The following is a 22,785-nucleotide window of genomic DNA, read 5'->3' as shown; positions in this document are numbered from 1 at the left end:
ACATAATCATTAGATGTTATTTTGCTTCTGTTTAGCATATAACTTCAGCTGGGACTGGTTTACTGATGCAAAAGTTTGATAATTTCTCCCTAATTTTACACTCAAATGATGCTGTGATGAATTTATATCAAAGTTTATCTCATTCATAAACACTGATAAGACGTCCATATTAAAAAGTCGTGTAATCAAATATTCTCAAGAGGTAATATATCTTTTGAGGTATTATTTATGGAAATAATAAAAATATTTCTTTTACAGGGCATGAAACAATCATTGTGTCCTATTCTGGAGAAAACTATGAGTCCAATGGGACTGCCTGCAACACTAAGGTACAGATGTAAAGGTTTGCAGACATAGGTATCTAGTGTGGGAAAACAAACCTTTGTCCCAGTAAAATGGCAAGGACCCAGATGTGTTATTTCTATTTTGTATATTCCATTAAGTTTCTAAACTGTTTTCAAGACTGTCTTTTTAGACTAAAATCTATTTAAATTCAAATTCTCAGCAGCTTTAAAATAAATATGGAATTCTGAAAACTGAGATTTATAGTGTATGTCATAAATTCAGATGATTTCATACTAAATAATAGCCTATTGAGACTAATACTTCAAGCCTGAAAAGAGCCTCTGCAGTTCTTCAACAATGCTGATAAGATGGAAGTTATGTGAAAAACTTTTTAGCTAGATGGCAATGAAATAAACAGCAATGTAAGATGTAAGAAACAAATAATCTGCATTATTTCATATTTCACACAATCAAAATAAAATCTCTTACTACACAGATGCACACTAATCCTTCACAATGTATTTTTTACATTTCAGTTGCAGAACTGAACATAAAAATATTAAATAATTCTGATACGATATAGACTAGATAATACTGAATTTATGTTTAATATATAAAGAGATGGTTTTTGCGACTGAAAAGCACACATAGCTCAAACAGTCAAGGGAAAAGATGAAACTGTTCTGCACCAGAAAACATTTGCAACGTTTACCTTAGAAAAGTAAATGAGAAATATCTTTAAACGTTTAAATTTTAATTTGCCAGAATACGCTATATTTGACATACAGCAAATGCACCGTATATAGCTTAAAAATACTGTGAGGATGTTATGCTAATACCGTGCAATGTATTCTCTATTCTGCATATGGAATACTTTCTTTTTTCTTTTCTGTTTTAAAATTCTACCTAACTTACAAAAGATTGAAGAATATAAGTAAAAATTCGTACCAACTTCCAAAGGCCTAAGACTGGATCCTACATTAATATAACTCCGAGCAGTGGAATAACAATCTGCATAGCAGGCACACATACATGCATATTTATTTATACAGTGGGATCTATATATGTTTGTATGTGTGCATGCATTAGATCATTAGATATATTGGAAGTAAACAAAAAAGCAATGCTAAAAGGTCTTAACAGTGACTAACCAAAATCATTCAGTTAATTTTTATCACTCACTGCATACTCACTGAGCACAGCATTGAGATTCGTATAAATAGAAAAACTGTGCCCATGTAACATGTTATTTTCTGTAGACTGATGCATTTTACTTGAATTCAAAGCACATTTTCCCCACTAGAAAGCATTATTAACAAACCAATAAAGGGAAACAAAGCATATAGTAAAACACATCAGTTTTAAAAATCAGTGTCAATAGTCTTTTAATAAATCCCATCCCAATTAATGAAGACATTGAAATAATGCTGAAGTAATCATACTGTACAGAGCACATTTTTTTTCTGAGGCAAAAAGAACTGATTTTAGCACACAAGCAATGAAGCTATCTACTGTTTAACCCTTCAAATTTAGTAGCATAAAAATAAAAGTAATCTCTCAGCTATGAACAGAAAATATTACTACAGTTATTTCCTTAAGTTTCTGTAATATATAAGACACAAGTGACTGATCACACACAAACAATAAAACAGGGCAAGAGATTAATGATATCACGGGGATGAATGGTATTTGTGCCACCTAAGAGAGCTCGACATGGCAATGACTTCTGAAATCGTTACAAAGTGCTTCCAGATGAAAATTCCAGTGCCCTTTTTCCCCCCAACAAACAGTTCTTTTGAACAGAGGTGTGATGTTGGTGACAGCAGTAAACTTTTCATGATACCTTGTGATAAACTATAAATCCTCGAAATCCTTTCCATCCTGCTTCCTATGATGTCATGCAGCGTGTGAAATCCAAGGTAAAACACAGCACCTCGTGTTTTGGATAACCAAAGATTACTTGATTTGTGATATCAACATCAAAAACTGATTACTAAGGTCCCTTCCAACTCAAGATATTCTATGATCTATGATTGATTTTATCCAATCCAACTGTTAACGGTGTGTTTCTACTACCGTAATAAGATTGTTTATACTAAGCATTTTGAACCTTACAACCTAATAAATTATGATTTAGTATTAAACAAGCGAGTTTGTTTTTCCGCATTGCTTCCGCGCCGACTTCAGGTTTCCTTTGGACAATTATGTTACTTCCAGGAGCGAAATGGGAAAAGACTGCCCTTTCCTCTGGTTGGAGCGGAGCCGTTCAAGGGGTTTAATGGTCTCTGGGGGCATCTACTGGAAATGCGGGAAACTGCAGGCAGGACATGCGGACCTCGGCGCCGGCAGCGCGGCAGAACAAAGGGCCCCCCGGCCGTGCCCCCGCACAGGGCACCGCGACACGGACACGCTGGTCCTGCCCGCACAGCCGCCTGCGAGCGAGCTAAGGAGTCGGACTAGAACGGGCAGACGGCTTTGCGATGTTAAGCGTGTTTAATTTTAAAACTGAACCGTGATGTGACTGTAAACGCGAAGTCCTCTTCCCCTTTCGCGTGATCGCGTGTGCACGCCAGGAGAAAGAGATTTCAGATGGAATTTTTTTAAAGCAAACTAATTTCTTAACGAATTCGGGAGCATATCTCTGTATTTATGTTTGAAACAAAGCTACCGATTAATCTGGGTTTAATTCAAAACAGAGTTGGTTTTTTTTTTTGTTTGTTTTGTTGGTTTGGTTTTTTTGAATCCATAAAATTCAACAGATGAGAACCACAACGCTTATCATAGACCCAGCCAAGACTGAGAATCTTCTGCCTGGACAGTCAGCTCTGTCACTGCTGAAACCCTGTGATGTTGCTACATGTTTATTTACACAGGCTGGGGAACACAATGAAATGAGGTCCAAGTGGATCTGGTGAGGTGTCACGCGCTTGTCCTACGCCAGCAGCTTTTGTGATGCAATATTCTGTCATACGGTGCTGAAAAATTCGGTGAGCTTCTGTCTCTGTGCCACGGGCGGGTTGCGTGTCACAAGAATTTTTAGCACCAAATGAACAACCACCAAGAGTTAAAGTTGCCATTTTAGTGGCACCATGGTATAGGTGATGGTTTTCGTGTCGTGTAATATCACACGGATGGAAGGAGCTACTTACTGAACACGGACCTGGGAGCTTGAAAAGGCACTGCTGTTGTTAACACTCTACTTTAAGAGTACCTGGATATTGCTATGGGCATTTTAATTTTTTCCTTAAACTACAGAGCTACTTATGTAATTTTCTTATATGGATTTCTTTTTATTATTATCATTGCTATTATAAAGTGATCTCGAGTCATGCTGAGGAATCACAGGAACCTGACTCTAATTTGCCTTTACCAGTGCAAAATAAATAGTAGCCCTCAAGTGAGGCTCATGCAATTACACTGTTCCAGTCCCAAGGACCTTCCTATGTTAAGGTGTTATACTTTTATGAGACTCTTATGCAATGCTGGGAGATCAGGACAGCACCATACAACATTCCCTTTACCTTAAAATCCTGCACAATAAGGCTATTTGCATTCTACCCTTTACATTGAAAGAGGGAAAAGAAAAAAAAAAAGAAATTAGGAGGCCAAGAGGTAGGTACTGGTGCTAGAAATAATCAAAATAGTCAGTATAGCATAACAGAATCATTTATCATGAGCTTAATTCTCCATACCTCCTGTCTGGTGTAGCCAATTACAGGCATGCAAAATAAGTCCAAAAATCTACTATTTTCAGATGGCAGATTTATAGATATATATTTAATATCAGGTTTCAGATATTAAGATTTTGTGGGATTTAATTAGTACTTCTGGTTAATTCCAGCTGCTGATTACAATACAAATGTACTGTAGCAATCCCATTTTGTAAAGCACAAAATGGCATGTATTAAACAACGGTAGTATATAAAATATTAAACTGTACTTTCAGTGTAAAATAATTACTCTACCAATTATTATAATATTTAAAAACTGTATTCAAATAGGTTTCATCCACTTGGGATTTTCTTCTGCAGTTGGCAAGTCAATGACTTGATATAAATGCCTTAGATAAGCATCACAAAATTATGAAAAAATCATCAAGATATTTTTGCTTAAGTTCATTTAAACAAATTTATTTTACTTTACCCACATTTCCTGTCTATAAATCTACAAGTAAATTAAAATTACATAAAGTATGTGAACACTTTGCTACTTTTTGCTTAACCTATATGCAAACAAATAAACCATAAACAGGGGGACGCCAGAATTTCCTCACTAAAATTTGAGAAATATATGCATTAAGTAAGATCAAATATACTACACAAAACACAAAAAAAGCCAAACATGCTGTAAGAGTTCACAAATTCAGGCTTCCCTGCCTAAGAACTGAAAGAGGAATTATTATTTAATTTTAGCTGGACAGCCAAAAAACAAGAGCAGTTTGGGAACACCGTTGGTGACCCACGTCTAAAATATAGTTAAAATTTCTGCAGGGAACTGTTGAACACAGAAAGCACTTTGAGCAAATACTTGGCAAATATGGAAGCTGAAGATTTGCCCGCTGCTTTCAGTGCCCCAGGTCACAGTGGTGTAAACCATGTCCTCGCACTGCTGAGGGCTACACTGCCACATCTGCGGGCTGCAATCCACCAGAAGCAGGGCCACAGCTCACTGAAAAATATATCTGAGTCATGTGAGCGTCTCAGCTCTGTGGGAAAATTTATCTGCATAAGCACTTTGGGAAGTCAAGCCCTCAGACGGTCAAGGCACTCAGCACATTTTCACCACAGACTGCTACTGACACAAGGCTGTTGAGCTGCATCAGGGCGCAGCCTCTTCAATCCCAGTTTAAAGACCGTCCGTTTAAATACTTTTCTTTTAATGAAATATTTACTGGATGGTAATATGTTAAATTGTAGACTATAGTAATGTCATTAAAAAAAGATATGACAGTACAGTAAATGCCATTAAGTAGTAATAGACTGTTAGCTTACACTTTAGAATTTTTTACTGCTAAGGCTGAGAATTAAATTATATTGGGATGGGGTGCATGCTTTTTAATGCCAAATTATTAAGTTATATAAAGCATAAAATCCACCAACCCCCCAAATGTTATACAAAGAATTTCCTATTTAAATTACAAATATAAAATATTGCATGAAAATTTGTACACATCGTGAGAAGGGAGAAACATCCCTTGAAACAGACTTTTGTAAGAACTCAGATTTTTTAAATAGGCAAAGCTTCATGGAGCTATGTATCCACAACTACTATTAGAAGGACGAAAACAAAGTGTATATAAAAAGGAGGTATTTTATACCATATATACAGGTACAGTAACTTTCAGCATAAGCAATGTAGTATTTTTCATCTACTGCCTCACAGTCACTGACTGTTGTCAAACCCCACTTTAACCTAAATCACGCAATCAAAGGGGGATGCATAACCTGTCAGTAGGAGCCCGCAAAGAACACATATATTGAACTCGCTTCCTTTTGTTCAAAGCTACATAAAATGAAAAATTAATCAATTATAAACATCAAAGGATGACACAGAAAAAAGTATTTTCAAATGGATGTAAGTACTGTAACAATTAAGAATCCTCATTAACCCAGAAAATGGAAATATAAATTTAGCGGTGAACTTTTGGAACATTCTGTCCCTAAACATAAATGCAAAGAAAATACTAAAAATAAAGATGAAAGTGCTACCCTTATAAAAATGTTCATCATACAACAGCACACACACCTGTGATTATTTCAAGCATAATTGGAAAAAAAACCATTATCTTCATTAATATTTCTGCTTTTCTTTCTAAATTAATAATGTTCCTTAAGAAAAAGTAATTCCAACTATATTTTATGGACTATTATTTATCAAAATGAAGTATTTTCAACTTTCCTCTTTTATTTCAGAGCTGACCTAGTGGGCTGAGAGCTAGAAACGTGAGTTTGGAACCCTTTCTGTTTGACTTGCACAATATAAAAGAAGTTGTTAAATTTTTCTGCAAGTTTCTTTCACAGTGTGCAAAACAGATAATCATAATTATTTACTTTCTGTATCTTCTCAAGCTGATGTTACGAATTATCATAAAACCCTATACAAGGCTATGCATTATTACAGTATTGCTATGAACAATTCCCACAGTATTTTTGCTTTTGTTTAGGATATCTCTCATCCAAGTCCCCAGCTGAACTTACTCAGGAGTCTAAGGATAAACAGACCACATGGAGATTAAGAGGAAAGGAAAAGCGAGGATTTTACACAATGCAGAGGGCAGAATAATTTTCACTGTGAAAATTATTAGGAAGTCTTGATTGTACTAAGGCAGATTAGACAGTCTTTATTTCAGACTCTTTTTGTGTGTTAGAGATGCTTCACCTTTATGGAGTGTTTTAAAAATAGAAATCAGTTGTGTATTGCTGGTATATTATCTTCAGTACTAAATATTGTTGAACTATTGAGAAATGAAAGCACTAGAAAACCATAAGACCAAACTTAGTAAAAACAACAAGTTACATAAAAAAAGAAAAACTTCAGCTCGCTGTGTTCTTCTTTATTAAAGTATGTCATGTATTTTATCTTTGCAAGAGTTTGATGAGTTTTTGCAAGTAAAATTCTGTTTCCTCTATACTTGCTAATAGTCATGAGAATCTGTAGTTTGCACCTTCCCATTAAAAATGTATTGTATTTTTTGAAATTATTCACCCCGCCTTTTATCCAGATCATGTCTTTGAAAGGAGGAAGTAGATAATAAATGGAATAATTCATGATTTCCCATTAAATATGAAACTTTCTTTTGCAGAGTTTAGAAAATGAAGTTCTACATAATGTACAGAAGTTGATTAGAACTTTTTTTAACCTTTTCAAGAAAAACCTTTCACATTACACAAATGCACAGAGAAGTTTCTCTAGGAAAGGCGAATCATTTGCTTCCTACACAGTTCTGTTCTTTAGATCACTGCCTAATTACAGTAAATAATATGCTTATCAGGCCCAAAATTTACAGAGATCATTCATCTGACCAAAAAGGATGTGTGCCTCTAAGTGCTAAAATCTCTTTTTGAAAGTTGTTTAATAAACATTGAATCCTGGTCATGGCAAGCAAGATTGTTAGGAATTATTCAGACAGAAAAAAATACATATTTAAATAATATTGTGAAAGAAATTTAAAATTTATCATCTAGCTCACTAAGTGACTTGTGCCATCTCCCTTTCCACAACCAGCAGGGAGTTTGGGATAGAGTGCCTTAATTTAAAATTTCTTTTACTATGAAAGGATACATTTCTTTTATTCTGATTTACTCTTTTCCATAGTTTTTAGTATCTAAAAGTGAAGAAATATCCCCATACAATGTAAATGAGTAGACACATCATTCCACCAGTTCTCAACCAGAGTAATATGAACAGAGAGGGTCATAAGGTGCTTACAGGTCCTATCCAAAGGTTGACAGTAGGAAGAAGAGCAAAATCTTGCTAAGACCTGAACATGAAAGGGAAGGAAGTTTATTTCTTTCTCTGTTTGCTGCTACATCCTTCTTTAGCTGCCTTGAGCTCTCCTCTCTCCCTCTGTCTTCATAGTGTTATACACAGAAGAAATGGAAGCAGCTCCAATCAGTGCATCACTAGAACCAATTACTGTGCAACTGAGAACTGAAATACAAAGGAACAGCAGAACCTGCACCTACACATTATCTGTCTGTGCCTGAAATTGCCTTTTGCAAGCTTTTTAGCAACAGCAGCCGCCCCTCTTCCTTCCTTGCCTTAATTCCATACCAACAAGATATTTTTCCTAACTCTTATTCTTGGCAGAGCCCCTTCCCCATCCCTCGAGGGCCTGACTTAATAACACAGGAATGGTCAGATCCACCTTACAACACAAAATTCCCAAGCCTAAATTAAGCATGTTCAAATTGGGAAGCACCAGTAAAGATTTCAGGTTGGGAAAAAGAAAACATGGCAATATGATGTCAATGAAAAAAGGTCCCAATCGATTTTTTTGAATAAAAGACTTCACAGATCACCTAAGAAGTCACCTCACTAATTTATTTGATAGGGGTGATGGCTACTAAAAAGTATGGATTTATCCAATCCACAATCAGCTTATTTGTGTTCTGCTTCCTTAAAGAACTGGTCCGTCAATGCAAAAGACTAGAATATGAACAAATAGAGAAGCAAATAAATCTGAGTACTGAAACTCTCATGATTTAAATACCTTATAAACACAGGACAACATCAGAAGAAGCCCAGCCTAATAGTAAGGCTTACTAGTCCATCATGGCTATGATGAAAATACAGAATAAAACACCCTTCAGTCTAGGTCTTCTCCTCTCCATCAGCCCACAAACCCCATTCTCTCCTTCAGTGGACTCTACAGAGCATTCTGGCCTCTAAATACCTGAGGAACTTTCTCCCTCTTTAGCCTTGGAGGACATATGCAGAGGTCGACTGTAAAGATGTAGGAATTAAATAATTTATTTCCATGAACTTATCTAACACTTAATCCCTCAAAGATTTCCCCACATACTGACACTCAAAGCAGCAGAAACTTGGGCGGTGGGGAGGGTACTAAATAATTTGTCCCTTTTAATCCTCTGACTGGGAAATGAAAACATAATCTTTCATCAGATGGCACCAAGAGAAGATTTAAAATGGTTGCCAGGTCACTTCTGTTCTGGACTGGACAGCTTCCTGCAGAACTGCTGCCTCAAGAATTAGAGAACGCAACTCTAAGACTTCTAGCCCATCCTTTTTAAAGCTTTCAAAATTCCATAGTTCTCCAGTGTGGGATTCAGTGGTAAATGTACACCTCTACATCTGAGCTGGTCACCCTGAGCTCTCTCTATAAGCAATGGAGAAAAATAGGTGCTTCAAAAGTTACATTTACCTTATTCTAAAGCTGTTGTCTGAATCCTAAAAGATGGAGCTCCACTAATTGCATTACTTCATCTTAATTATTTCCATTTATAATATGGGGTGATTAACCTAGTCCTCTGGATCAGTTAAACTTAGGTGAAAATCCCTTTGCTCTTCTGCAGGGAGGGACAAAAAGTTTATGAAAGCGAGGCATTGCTATTATATTCATCAGTCATCACTGCTAGAGCAAAAATGTCATGTTCCATTTAGCACTCTACAATTTGGAAAGTAGGTTAATGATCGACATTCCCAGAGCAGAGATGACCGACAGCTGCTCTGGGGGTCACAGCCCACTTGCCTTTTTCTGTTCCAGCTAATCTTGAAGTGGACCAGCCACTGGACAATTCTAAGCAGGACAACTCACTACATCTCAGAAACATCTGACAGAATGCGTGTAAGATAATCTTGTCTCCTGCCTGAAAAGCGTCATATCGGAGCGTGTCTTTACTGACACAAATTTACCAAGGCAAGCTTTCCATAACACACCAACCCACAGCTCACGAGACAGAAAACACAAATACAAATTTTCTGCATATCTAGGTCAGTCTTTACTGTCTCTGTATAATAAATCAGATGTCATCTGACTACCAGAGTTTTGAGGACAGTACAACTCAATCATCCAATTCAAACGTATTGAGAATACATCTAGTAACATCACTAAGGCAATATTTTTTTGTTACTGCTAAGCAAAGCTGTTCCTCTCATTAAATAGATTTCAAAGTCTCTCTTTCTAGTCTTTAATTCTTTTTTAATGATATGGTCATCTTTGGACAGTTTTCATTTGTATGAAGAAAAGAGAACTGTTACTTATCTTTCTTACCATGACAAAAAGATCAGGAAGCAGCAACAACAACATCAAATTCTGGCCCATTCTAGGCTCCAAACTCATTTGAAGATTGAACTCTGGAATCAATCTCTTGATGAAAAATGCTTTATTTCACAGTTCACTGTGAACTTTTTGACTCTTAGTTCGGTCATAAGGAATATTTTTAATTTTTACTGCAATCCGATTTTGAGCCATTGATGACTTGGTGAGTCAAGACTAAGAACAGAAGGTATCAGGGAAAGCACACTAAAGGCCACTGGAGTCAGCCAACCTCCTCAGAAGCTTACAGAAGCCCAGTTCTGTGGCAAGAAAGCACTCACATTCTGCATTAACAAGAAACTTTACTTTTTTTCCATTTCCACCTTCTTGCACCACATTCGCTTCTTGTTTCAAGTTAAGCTCTTCGAGAAGGAAGCAAAGCAAAATCAATGAAAAAGCAAAGCAATATCCTGTTTTAATATCATTAAAGTAATATCTTTCTTAAGCACTATTTTTTTTCTTCCACTTCTGTCATATCAACCTGGGATAAAAAAATTATTACAAACAAAAAAAACCCTGAAAAACAACTCCACATTCTTCCACAGGAAAAAAAAAGAGGTTATATCATGAGCACACTTAATGGAATTCTCTTTTGATGAAGTTTGGATCAAATGCTGTACAATACAAGAATAACTGCAACCTTTTTTCCCTTTAACTATGAAGAAACTAGTTTATCTTCATTTTAAAGAATATTATGAAGGGTACAATTTTTAGGGAAGAGCTTTAAAGAATGTGGCTTGTTTCCATAAACGTGATACTACCCAGACATTCCTTAATTTAGAAGATAATAAATTTGTTTTCTGCCTAACATACATATAAAAAAAAGGGTGTATAATATTAAGCAGGAGTATGGCTCCAAGAACTTGTCTTGACAAAATAATCACTGACATATTAAGTTAACAAAAGCAGAGGTGGCAAAAGAAGAAAATCCAGTCCTTTTGTAAAGAAGTGCAATAATCTACTTCTGGAATGGACACAATATTAAAAAAAATCCCTACACAGCATATCATAAATCATCTCTCATAATTTTTAAAATAAAAACATCCATTGTCTGCTGAGACATACATACTAAGCATTACACTGATTTCAGGAAGATCATTTACACATATGGCATTCCCTTACTTTATAAATTGGTTTTAAATTGCAGTTGATGTGTTTAGTTTCTTCTAACTAAATTAGCATAGTACTAATATAACTGTGTAGTTAGTTTGTTACCATTTGTTTGCTCTCAAATGATTTTATCAGGTTTATGGAAGAGCATTAGTAAATTATATATATAGAGAGAGAACTTTTGTAACTGCTGTCCTATTATCAAAAGCTAAACTTTCAAGAAGAATTAAATATACAGAACATGAACATAACCTTTTAAAAGAGGTACTTTAAAAATCTCCATAGAAATAAACCAGAATACATATGATATTTCAGTTTAATCTTCTAAGAGGCTTTGATAACTTTGATAACTTTGAAAAACAGCATATTACAAAACTGTAAGGGAACACCCCACTTTGTGTAGGCATTGCAGAACAGATGATAAAATTCTCACTGCATTGTGGATGTCCTTCCTGGTTTCCTGTTCCACGACCTCCAGACTCAGGGTTTGGATATAAAAAGAAAAATCATATAGGACCTTTTGTGTTGGTTTTTTTGTTCATTTGGGTTTTTTAATGGCAGTAAAAGGCTGACCTGATCAAATCAGAGCTGCAAAATGCACTTTGAAGCCCCAAGGCCTTCCTAAAACAGCAGTGACTTCCTGTGTAATCACCACAGAGAGAACACTCCTGTCCCTTGCACGGTGTGTAGAAGCCCACTGGGGTTGAAGACTGAGAGCTCCCTGGGAAGGCAAGTCAGCCTGAGACAATTGCTGCAGTGTACTGAGCAGAGCAGCCCTGCAGAGCTGGTGTGGGACTAGGGTGACAATAAGTGAGTGTACCCAGTTCTCTGCTTGCTCCTTGAGGTCTGACACTTCTTCCCTCCTCACAGAGCAACTACACCACCTTTAATTCAGGGGCCAGGACCTCTGTCAACAAAGTATTTGCTGAGGAAGGAGCTGTTCCTTACAGAACTGAGTAGTCACCCGAGCAATCTTTGTTTTCTCCCCTTTAAGCAGGGAGTATTTACACCAGTTCTGACACCCAGCACCACTAGCATGATGATGTGATCAAAGGTAACTGTCCCACATCCATCACCTGCCCTGACAGAGCAGCAGTGCAGCACTTCCCACTGCCTCACCTTACGCACTTCCCTGACGCTGTTGGGCTGCTCTCTCCCACAGACTGTGACCGTGAGAACAGTCTCTCCTACAGCAACAAAGGAACAAACTGAACTTTGCACACACTGGGATGATGTATTGACAAGTTCCCGCCCAACCCCATCATTGAACTAATCTTTAGGCTACCATCTTTGAACCTAGTCTGAGCTCAAAAATAAAAGAATGGGTATGAGTTTGCTGTCCTAGATCATCAAACCAGATACATTACAATCTTTGTACTCACTGTCAGAACACTTATTAGCTTTACCATGTTGCCATTGTAAAAATAAAAGTGAATTGGACATGTATCCCAAAAGAAGGAAAGGGTGTCTGCTGGCTGAGTGTCATATGCTATGATTTTAGGACACCACTGAAGTTATTACCTCAACTCAAATTTGGTAATTTTCTAGATTTTAATTTGAAAGTTCCTAGGAAAGGCTTGCAGGCACATTCCTAGGCTAGGATGTAGAAAAGAAGCATGTTTTGCAAGAAACTAGCTGGTTGAATTCCTGTCTGATTGATAGAAAGTTTTTATGCAGCAAGGGTGATCTTGCAATATTAATTGTTAAGGTGCCTAGAGCCCATGTATATGCATCCTTTTATTATTTAAATATTGGAATAAATAAATCAGCTCACTTAAGCAACCAGCAATCCAGATTTGTTAGAATTCTTTCATTAATTTTGATGGTGCTGAACCCCAGATCTGTTAAAAGACTGCAGAAGAATAAGTCAGTCACGGTCTCTCGTAACTTCTAAATGTAAATACCTCAGCTGTAAGAAATCAAAAGTTATCTAGATTTCTTTCATTCACTGTTTTTTTAAATAACTAATGGGGCATTAAATGCTTCACCACAGAAGCCAGCACTTGGGCTTGGCTAAATAGTAGTTCAAAATTACAAGAACGTGTATGTCGGTATACTCAGCTTCCACCCCAAAGGAGATATTTCACAAAGGCTCAGAAAAAAAGAAGAGAAGAAGACAAAACAAAAAGGCAGCACAAGTTTAAATATAATTACTGACATAATCTTAACAATAATGTTACAAATGTGATATAATTGGTAAATACCCAAATTAGTAAACCCAAGGAGATATTTAAACGCTTTGATATATTTAACATCAGGAGAAATGAACCATCATTATTTAATACCAACTTCAATTTTTTAAATGCCAAGTTCAACTAAAAAGGGTAGGGCCTAGGGAACTTTAAATTTAAATGATTATGATGACTAGAAACAAAGGAAACAATAAACTTATGGATGTTAAAATGCCTCGAAAAAGCCAACTTACGCTGCAGCTTCTTGTTTTGACAACCCTTTGATATTCTTCGCCAAATAATCATCTATGCCATCTTTGTCTTTGATCAAATGAATCCTAAATTTAAATGAAAAAAATTAAAAGAAACACTGTAAGGTGCTAACATAGACTCCTGCAGCATGTATAATATATTATCATTGCCAAGTAGAGCTAAATACTGAAATATTGACAAAGTAATATATCAGACATTCTATAAACACATACAAATATCTTTTTAATTTTTTGGTCTGTAGCTATTTCAAATCTTTATTTCTAAAAGAAAACAGAGATGGTATTAGCTTTACAGGATCTGGTTATCCGATATTTCAGTCTGAACTAGAAGAAACTGTGTATTAGCTAAATCAATAAAAATTGATTAAGCTATCCATATTTAAACTGCTTCCTAAAACCAGAACCATTACATTTTTGCATTATCGGTATGGACCAGAGTGGTCCAATCTATTTCATATTTAACTTTTTCAAAATTAAAAAAAAAAAAGAAAACAAATCAACAATAAAATTCCCAAATCCAATTCAAAATGTTTTCCTTGGTGCAATGCAATCTTTTAATACTGCTCTTGACTTCCCACAGTTTGAGCAGCATATTGCAAAAGGTGGTCCACTAAGGGGGTAATCCAAAGGGCATTAAAATAAAGGGCAAATTTCAGGATGCATGGATCTAATTTGAATATTTGAACTGTGCATCGTTTCACCTTTCACTTCAGCCATCATCACTTTGCATCTCCACTCTGATACACAAGAGATGCCTTCAAGGGATAATATGCACTTACTGACCATAAAGTGTATTTAAATAGAATCGGAAATCCTGACTGTAGAGGATATTATATTTATAAAAGCAATGTGAATTTATTTTTATTCTTCTGTAAAAGAGCATAAAGATTGTCTGGTTAATCACTCAGAGATAAAAGAAATTCAACATTAGTGTTCCACATAAATCTATTACTTTCCTCTTTCCTTGTCTGTATTTACACTGCTGTCTTTCATTACAGTGATGAGAGTAAATTCTTTTCATAATGTTAGCTAATATAAGCATCACACTTCTTATTGCTCTGAGAATACCAAAGACACTTCATGAAGTTCGCTTAAATGAAAACAAAATAGCTAAGCAAAGCAGAGATATTTTGACATATCTGTATTTAAAACAATGTAGCAGTGAAAACTTCCGTCACAAACAGTTCATTTAAATCTGTTCCAGAATTTGCTACTGCTGAGTGGCACCAGCAGAGGCTGGTGCTTCCAGGCTGCACGTAACACAGTCCAGATGAGTTGTGCTCATCTTGCTAAATGTACACCTTAGGGATATTGCCATAAAAATTCAGTTATAATCAATACCAAAATGTAAGCAGTATCAAAATTTTAACACCAAAATAGTCACAATTTAGAGAGATATGTAATGTTTGGATCACGAAGATAAGGTAATTATTGTTTATTTTAAACGGATGTAAAATATATTTCAAGATACTATAAGTTTATATGAGGTAACTGAAAAATTGAAACCCAATATTTCTGGGCAAATAAATATGAAATATCAACACAATAAAAACCCTGGGTGACCTTTGTACTTTAAGGTTGCAAAAACGAGATTTCTGCACATCAGTAGCATGGGAGAGAACACATCAGATATTTGGTGGGGTGGAAGTCCAAACCCCCAAACTGAAACAGTCGACTACAAGAGGCAATTTCTAAGCATCACTATCACCTTGGTGCAAATTTATCTGCACCACAGTTAAAAACCATCTCAAACTGGAACAAAGGAAAGCCTGGTGCCTTGTCATTGTCTTCACAAAGGTATTTTAACTTAAAAAAATCATGGGAAAAGCCCTCAGAAGCATATACAATTTAAAAAGTCGCCTGCCTTATAGCCAAGGTGTAAATTTCTGACTTCTTATTGGTTACGCCCTCAAGCTGAAAGACAACTACAGCCAAGGGGAAAAAAAAACATAAGCAAAAACTTGCAACCTAATTACTGTTTACATCAGTTCTGCAATAACCTGTTTTGGATTGATGCAACCACAAACACGGTCACCCATCATAAAGAATTGAACTTACTGAAAATAATAAATACTTATCTCATTCTGGCTGTTATTATCAGTGATGTTAATGTAACAATAACACAGAAAAGGCAGGTAGATAATACATAGGAAAAAACACACTAGAAAATTCCATCATTATTTAAAATGGTTTGTTATATGCAATGATAATTAAAACCAATACAATTAATTTATGTGAAGAATTCAGACTGTGAATTGGAATGGACATTGTTTTTTCACAGAGAATTGAGGTGACAATAGCACTGGCTAAAAGGCATTCTTTCTTTTCTTCCACAGGTTGTCACTTGCTTTTTCCAAGCTGTTTTAGCCTTAGTTCTCCAGTGTTTCCATAATGACTCACTATATTTCATAAATAGTGCATTTAAAAAGTCCACTTCACCTGTAAATTTGCTCCTATTTAATTTTAAATCACTCACTTATGAAGACAAATATATTTTAATCCAGTGGGCACCTATCCCAGAATTAACATTTTTGCCTATGTCTTCCTATAACTGTTTCTGTTATCAGTCTCCACAGGAAAAAGATAGATACTGGTGTTTTTTCTAAAATTAAATTTAATGATAAATACATCTGGTTTTTAATCAAATAACGGAACGGAGTCGCATAAAGGACCAAACTAATTCTCACACAATTTTCTATCCCCACTGCCTATGCTGTTAACTCAGACTCCAGCTTTCTCAAAATCTCTTACAAAACAAAATTACAGAGCTTGTCTTGTTCTCATCACTAGGCACCTGCAGCATGGTCTAGGCCATTACAGAATCAGACATTCCTTTTATGCAAACAGGCACAACCTCAGTAGGATTCCCGCAGAAGGATCTCCTTGAACAAGCCTCCTGCCTCCCTCTGGAATGAGTTCTCCAGCACTGCAGTTACTGGAAAAAGTGATGGCTGCAGAACACAGCTCCAGCCATAAAAGATTTAAAAAAAAATGAACAGTAAGACATGTCCTTACTCTATCAATGAGTGAGAGGACATGTCTCAGTTTGAGCCCCTCGGAAAGACTGGGCACAAGGATAGGATGTTTATGGATCCTTACTGCTTTTAGACATGGACATGCAGCTGCTTAACTCTGAGATGTCCCAGAACTTTTAGCCAAAGGCTAAGGGGAATGCTAGGATCAGAGGAAAAAAAAAAGGAAAAAAAAAAAGAGGAAGGAGAAAATAACCATAATTCTTTCTGAAATGGAGGCAATTCCAGGAAAAAGAGCAGAGGAGAAACTGAGAGACCAGTACTCACTGAGGGGGACAAAAAAGGGGAAATGAGTGCAATGGAACAGGAAGACACACAGGAATGTGCAAGAAGAAGATGGACTGTATTATGCCACTGCTGCTAATTCTCTCAGCTATTAAGCACAGTATAACGTTTTTCAAGCCAGCTTTATTAATTATATTTTGAGAGTTGCAAAACTGTACATGAATGAAACAAAAGAATCTTGGGTTTTTTTCATTTAAATAAGTACATTTTTAATGACCTACATTTGTATCAGTGCTAAATGAAAATAACTTTCTGTGGCTTTTAAAGGGCTTTTGAAGAATTAGGATGAAATACCTACCTTAAACAGAACACGTTTTTTTTTTTTTTTTTTTTTTTTTTTTTTTTTTTTTAATTCTGAAACTTTCCTAAGAGAGAATTTCCTTGCCTCTGATTTTTGTAGTTTTAAATATTGCAGAAAAGCAAACAGAATTTGTCACCTCGGCATAGCTGATTGAAGCTATTCACAGTGAAAATGCTGCTTTGAAAGAAAAGAGGTACATACCTTGCAAAGTCTAATGGGGGGCAAACAGGCTGCTTTACGAACCTGGGATGCTCCCCTGGGCTTTGTAGGATCGCTTGAGGCAACACATTCATTTTAACTGAAACAAACAAACAAAACCAACATTAGTTGAAACAACGGTCTTCAAGGCAGACAAGCAGTGCAGTTTCTTATCCTTCTCGTGCTGCTTCCCAGTCCACTGTTTTATTTCCAGTGGACTACATGTAAAACACACCTCCAGTTCCACACAAATCTCCTCAGCGTTGCTTCAGCAGGACATAACACATAGGAATGGTCATGATCTAACTTTCAGTGGTTTTCTCTCCTTCATTGAGGTGCTTTTGATTTGCACAGGGACAGCTGATTCAGGAACCATACTTGCATGGGATTCCCTGTGCTTCCTCAAGCTATCTAGGTCCAAGTATTAACAATATTTTAGATTAATACACAAGGTGAACAAATGATGGAACATACAGTGTGCAATGCAACGACAGGCACTGTATTAATGTTCAAAATACTACATAATCATAAGAGTAAAAATCTTTTGAAGAAAGAATGTAAGCAATGCTATACTCCAACACAGGATTTTACTTAAAACAAAAGCCAAAAGCCCCACAGTTATGTAGAATCGTCTAGCTTGTCATCTTGAAGTACATAAATGCTAATAGGACTTTTTTGTCATATGGAGCTACTGTGTTTTTTCCCCAAGTATTCAGTCTACACTTCCTACCATTAAAGTTTCAGCTGCCAGTTCCTTCATTTTGCATGTCTGTGATCTGAGGACGTTAGCAGCAGGAGCACCCTTACTTTTAAATTTGGTTTAATGTAGGTATTGCATGCCCTGCTGGTAGGCCTGAAGGCACAAACTTTTAATAGGGATGGAAAAACAGAATATAATAAAAAGGGGGGAAAAAATTTAACTATTTAGTGAAATTTAACATTTAGTGAAACAAAACTTATGTTATGGGAAATAGTTATTAGATATGAATCAATTTGTTACTGAATGATCAGCATCAGACGAGCAGATATTTTATATTAGCCTTTCTGGGATCAAAAGCCATTTCACTGATGCAGTATTTTTCTGCAGTTATAATGAAGTAATTTTTTTAATTGTGTTACTTAGAATTGAATAACAAAGACAATTATAGGTTGAAAAGATGACAGGATAGGATATTTCTCTTAAGTCATTCTTTTTGGACCTAGTATAATGATAACATTTGTTACAGAAAGAATATTATTTATAAATAATCTAATCTGCAATCAGAGACAGAATATTTTACAGAAGTGCATCATGGAAAATAAAAAATCAATAGAATAAAAACATATGGGTCATTCATCACTAAAAAAGATTACACTTCTTATAGAAAATGACAGGTTTGTGTGCAGGAACTATATAGAAAGGAAAACCCCTTTTTGGGAAGATGCTATTCAGTGAGAAATAGTAATTAAACTTTGGAACAACAATAATGAAGCCCAGAGAAGATGCAAAGCTTTCTACAAGCCTCTTTGTTTTGAGGTATTAAGTGAGAAAAAGAAAACATACATGCCTTAATGGCAGCTGATGAACCCAGCAAGGCAGGGGGGCTGGCTGGCTGCAGCCATGGGGCAGGAAAGGCAGGGGGAAGCAGCTGAGAGGAGACCCCGGTAGAGCCACTGTAACCATGAAAAGCTATTAATGGGGAGCTGTACTTTGTGGCCCGTCACAGGCTCCAGGCTGCACCCCAGGGCACCTGGCTGGAGCAGACATCTCCTTGCTGGCTCACGCGCTCCAGGTTCCCACCCCACGGAAATCAAGTCTCTGGGAAAGCAGACTGTCTAGCACACAGGTCTCACACGAACATGAGGCACGTATGCAGACATTTTACTTAGTTACATTACTGCCTTGCAAGGATGAAAACTACTGCCCTGACTCCTATTTCAAACTCAAAGCTTGAGAAAGAAAAAAAACACCCTGCGTCATAACAATGCCAATTTAACTCTTACTTCAGAGGTGGTAGGTTGCTTTCAGAGTGATATGGAGGGTGCATTTCCCTAATGTCCAAGGTAACTGTGACTCTTACAGGTAAATTACAACCACAGAGACACAAGGCAGAAGGCATCAACAACACACCCTTCTATTACAGTCATATAGATTTTCGTCGCTGACTGCTAACCCTTTTACATCTTACTCCTTTATTTTAAAGCCCAAGCCACATCTCATTTACTTAATCAAACACCCACGGAATTCACGGAAGACAAGGCACTGCAGTTTGTTCCTGAAGAAGTGCTCTGTTTAACCACATGATGGAGGGAATCTCCCCGCGGGCTGGAATCGCTCCAAGGTGTACTGAAGCTGAAGGAAAAACGCCAGCTGACTGGAACTGTGCCTTTCCTGGCACCTTTCAGTAAACCTGTTGGACACCTCTCAGCCCTTCCCACACATTTTTTCCGAGGCGTGCTCAGACCTGACTGGAGGCTGAAGGTTTCCCAGGGCTGGAAGCAGCCGAGGAGTGGCTACACGCAGCCGTCTTTACGGGCACCTTCCAAGATAAAAGGACGTCAGAGCGTCCTTTATTACTGAAAGTAATGAAGTAAATTGATTAAAATTTTTTTTCTTGAAATCTATAGCCAGCGCGATGGATGTTATTTGTTCCTAGTAAGCTGGACGAGGCCACGGCCCCAACGTGCCCCGTCCGTGTGGCTCCGGGAATGCAGCCGCCCTCCGCTGCTCCCTGTTCCCAACCACCGCCCGGGGACGCTCCGGCTTCTCCCTTCACCTGCGAACCGGCCCCGTACGACACACACCCTCACCCTTGGCTCCGGCACTGCCTCGGCCTCTTTACAAATAAATTATAAACCACATTAGCTGGCGTGCCCCGGGGAACGGACCTGGGCTCATGGCGCGGCGGCAGGACGAGCTCCCCGCGGCGCCTCAGGGCGGCCCGGGACGCCGCGGCCTCGCCATGGCGACGGGGAAGGGCGGCGCTGGGGGCCGGGCCCCCCGGGAGGCCTGAGGGAGGAACCGGCCCGGCGATCCCCTCAGGGCAGGGGCGGCGGGACCGGGAGCCCCGAAGTACGCTTTATCCCAAGGAAAATATGGGAGCTGGGAGAAATGGGCACGGCTCGAGAGCTTGGTGTGCTTTCTGGGAGCTCAGTTGGAATGAGTTGTCTCAAACGGGAGCATCCCTCAAGGCTGAGCGAGTTTCTGCAGCTGGCAAGCAGAGAGCCAGGCCGATATTGTACCGATACCTAAGGAAGTGTGGGCAGTGTCATAGATGACACATGGACACCTGCAGAGAACAGGCTTTCTTCTTTCACAGAATGGGTCGGGCTGGAAGGGATCACAGTGGGTCAATCTGGTCCAAGCTCCCTGCTCCAGCAGGGTCCTCCCAGAGCACATGGCACAGGATTGTGTCCAGATGGTTCACGAGTATCTCCAGTGAGGGAGACTCCACAATGTCTCTGGGCAATCTGTTCCAGTTCTTGGTCACCCACCCAGTAAAAAAGTTCTTCCTCATATTCAGGTGGAACTTCCCGTGCATCAGTTTCTGCCCGTTGCCTCTCGTCCTATTGTTTGGCACCACGGAGAAGACCCTGGATCCGTCCTCTTGGCAGCCTCTCTTCAGATACATATATGCATTGATGGTCCCCTCTGTTGCCTCTTCTCAAGGCTGAACAGGCCCAACTCCTTCAGCCTCTCCTTGTAAAAAAGATGCTCCAGTTCTTTAATCATCTTTGTTGCCCTCTGTCCTTTCAGGACCTGTGATCCTCTCCAACATCCTTCAGGACTTCTGAGTAGGGGGAAAGCAAGTAGAAGAAATACTAGACTGAATATCTGAGTAAGTGACATAACCTGAAGATGTTTGGTTTGTGGAAAACATTGTCACTTTCTGTTGATGAGAGCCTGCTGCTTAATTAAATGTCCAAAAGGAGCTGTTCTTCTAAGTGACTGGTCTCCTTGGAGTCAAGGGGCTGGTCAGAGGTGGAAATATTGAGAAGGAACCAACGAGCTTTTGCTAAGTGCAAATCAAAACTACAAGAGAACACAAAGAGCAGAGATTTTTCAGTAACTTCTCTTTTCATGTTGAAAACTTGACACCAACAGCAGAATCACTTTTTAACACAGATTTGACCTAGTTTTTATTGCTAAAACTGTTTGGAAAACAAAAATGTCAAAATCAATTGTTATAATCTATTTTGGAAGGATCAAGTGGACAGAAAGCACTTCAAAAGTGGCATTACCTTTTCTGAGTTGATGGCAATTGGAAGCAAAAGATCTTGAATGTTTATGGGTCAATGTTCTAACGGATAAGTCAGAAGCTGACAGGGTACTTAGCTGATATCAAATCACACTAGAGAACAGCATGACCTATGCCTTACCCACCTACAACATACAGGGAAAGCACTGCTGTACCGAGTGAATTTCAATCTGAGTGACATATGCTGAAGGTCTCATGCTGCCAGTGTTAAAATGTACTTGGAATTTCAAAATATTTAAAATGTCATTTTCCTAACTCAAAAGGTGTTGCATCTAACACTGAGGAATGCTAGATTAGACCTAATCTTGTCAGATGAAAAGGAATTGATCACAGAACTAAAAATTAGCCATAGCTTAGGTGTAACTGATAATGATTTGATCACATTTTTAATGTGCAAACAGAATCAAGTCCAAACCAATAATATATATACTTAATCCTTTGAAAGGGCTAATTTTATAAAGGTGAATACTATTATAAGATACTTCTACTGGGAGAAAGAATTTAATCTGAAATGGGAGAATGAGAATTGGAAACGGTTTAAGGATGTCAGTGCAGATACTCTCATAGCCATAATTCCACAATTAAGGAATACATTTGCTGAAAATCCGGGGTAGTTTACAAGGCAAACATCTGTGAAAAAAGAAAGAATGTGGTATCATACATGTACACTGAAAGCTAGGAATTGTAGAAAATTACTGTGGGAAGTAAAAGGTTATGAGGGAAATATACATATGGTCAACAGAATTAAAATGAGAAAAATGGAAGCTTTTTGCAAATAGAACACAGAAAATGGATCTGAATAGTAAGAAGACCCTATTAAGGAATGGAGTTGACAGCTTTAACCATAATTAGTGACAAACTTTGAATGTTAAATATATATATTCCTTCTGTGCATTTGGGAAGATGGTAGCTGCTGTAATTATGTTGTATGGTATTGAAGAGTTGTTTTCTGTTCAAATGATAATGTAGGAGGACGGTTCAACTTCAGTTACTGAAAGAAAACTGGCATTAGAGAGTTTGGAATGAATATGTCATGAAGTTGGATGCATCATCAGTATTCATATTCAGAAGTTTTTTGAACACTAAGACTTTTTTAAGGAGGATAAAGCTAGTAT

General features: G+C 37.6%; 1 protein-coding gene across 4 annotated transcripts in view; it reads right to left on the bottom strand.

Annotated features, from left to right (window-relative positions):
- TTC29 (tetratricopeptide repeat domain 29) overlaps nucleotides 1-20,713 on the bottom strand; it is a 125,700-nt gene extending 104,987 nt beyond the window's left edge. The window contains exons 1-3 of one of the 4 annotated variants that reach the window (XM_039391076.1): nucleotides 20,301-20,713; nucleotides 17,436-17,532; nucleotides 13,599-13,682 (exon numbers count right to left, since the gene is read on the bottom strand). In XM_039391076.1, coding sequence (XP_039247010.1) covers nucleotides 13,599-13,682; nucleotides 17,436-17,532; nucleotides 20,301-20,310 — 191 coding nt within the window. In that variant the 5' untranslated portion in view covers nucleotides 20,311-20,713. Of the gene's footprint in view, nucleotides 1-13,598; nucleotides 13,683-17,435; nucleotides 17,533-19,652; nucleotides 19,757-20,216 lie in introns of those variants that run through there. The other 3 variants (XM_039391075.1, XM_039391077.1, XM_039391078.1) reach the window with 3 other exon arrangements.
- Between the last annotated feature and the right edge of the window lie 2,072 nt (nucleotides 20,714-22,785).

The sequence above is a fragment of the Pipra filicauda genome, unplaced genomic scaffold (genome assembly GCF_003945595.2).
Source record: "Pipra filicauda isolate LSUMZ 115617 unplaced genomic scaffold, ASM394559v2 scaffold8_size5757611_pilon, whole genome shotgun sequence".
In the NCBI taxonomy this organism is placed as follows: Eukaryota; Metazoa; Chordata; class Aves; order Passeriformes; family Pipridae; genus Pipra; species Pipra filicauda.
The sequence above is the reverse complement of the archived record's forward strand: the minus strand, read 5'-3'. Positions and strand labels throughout refer to the sequence as shown.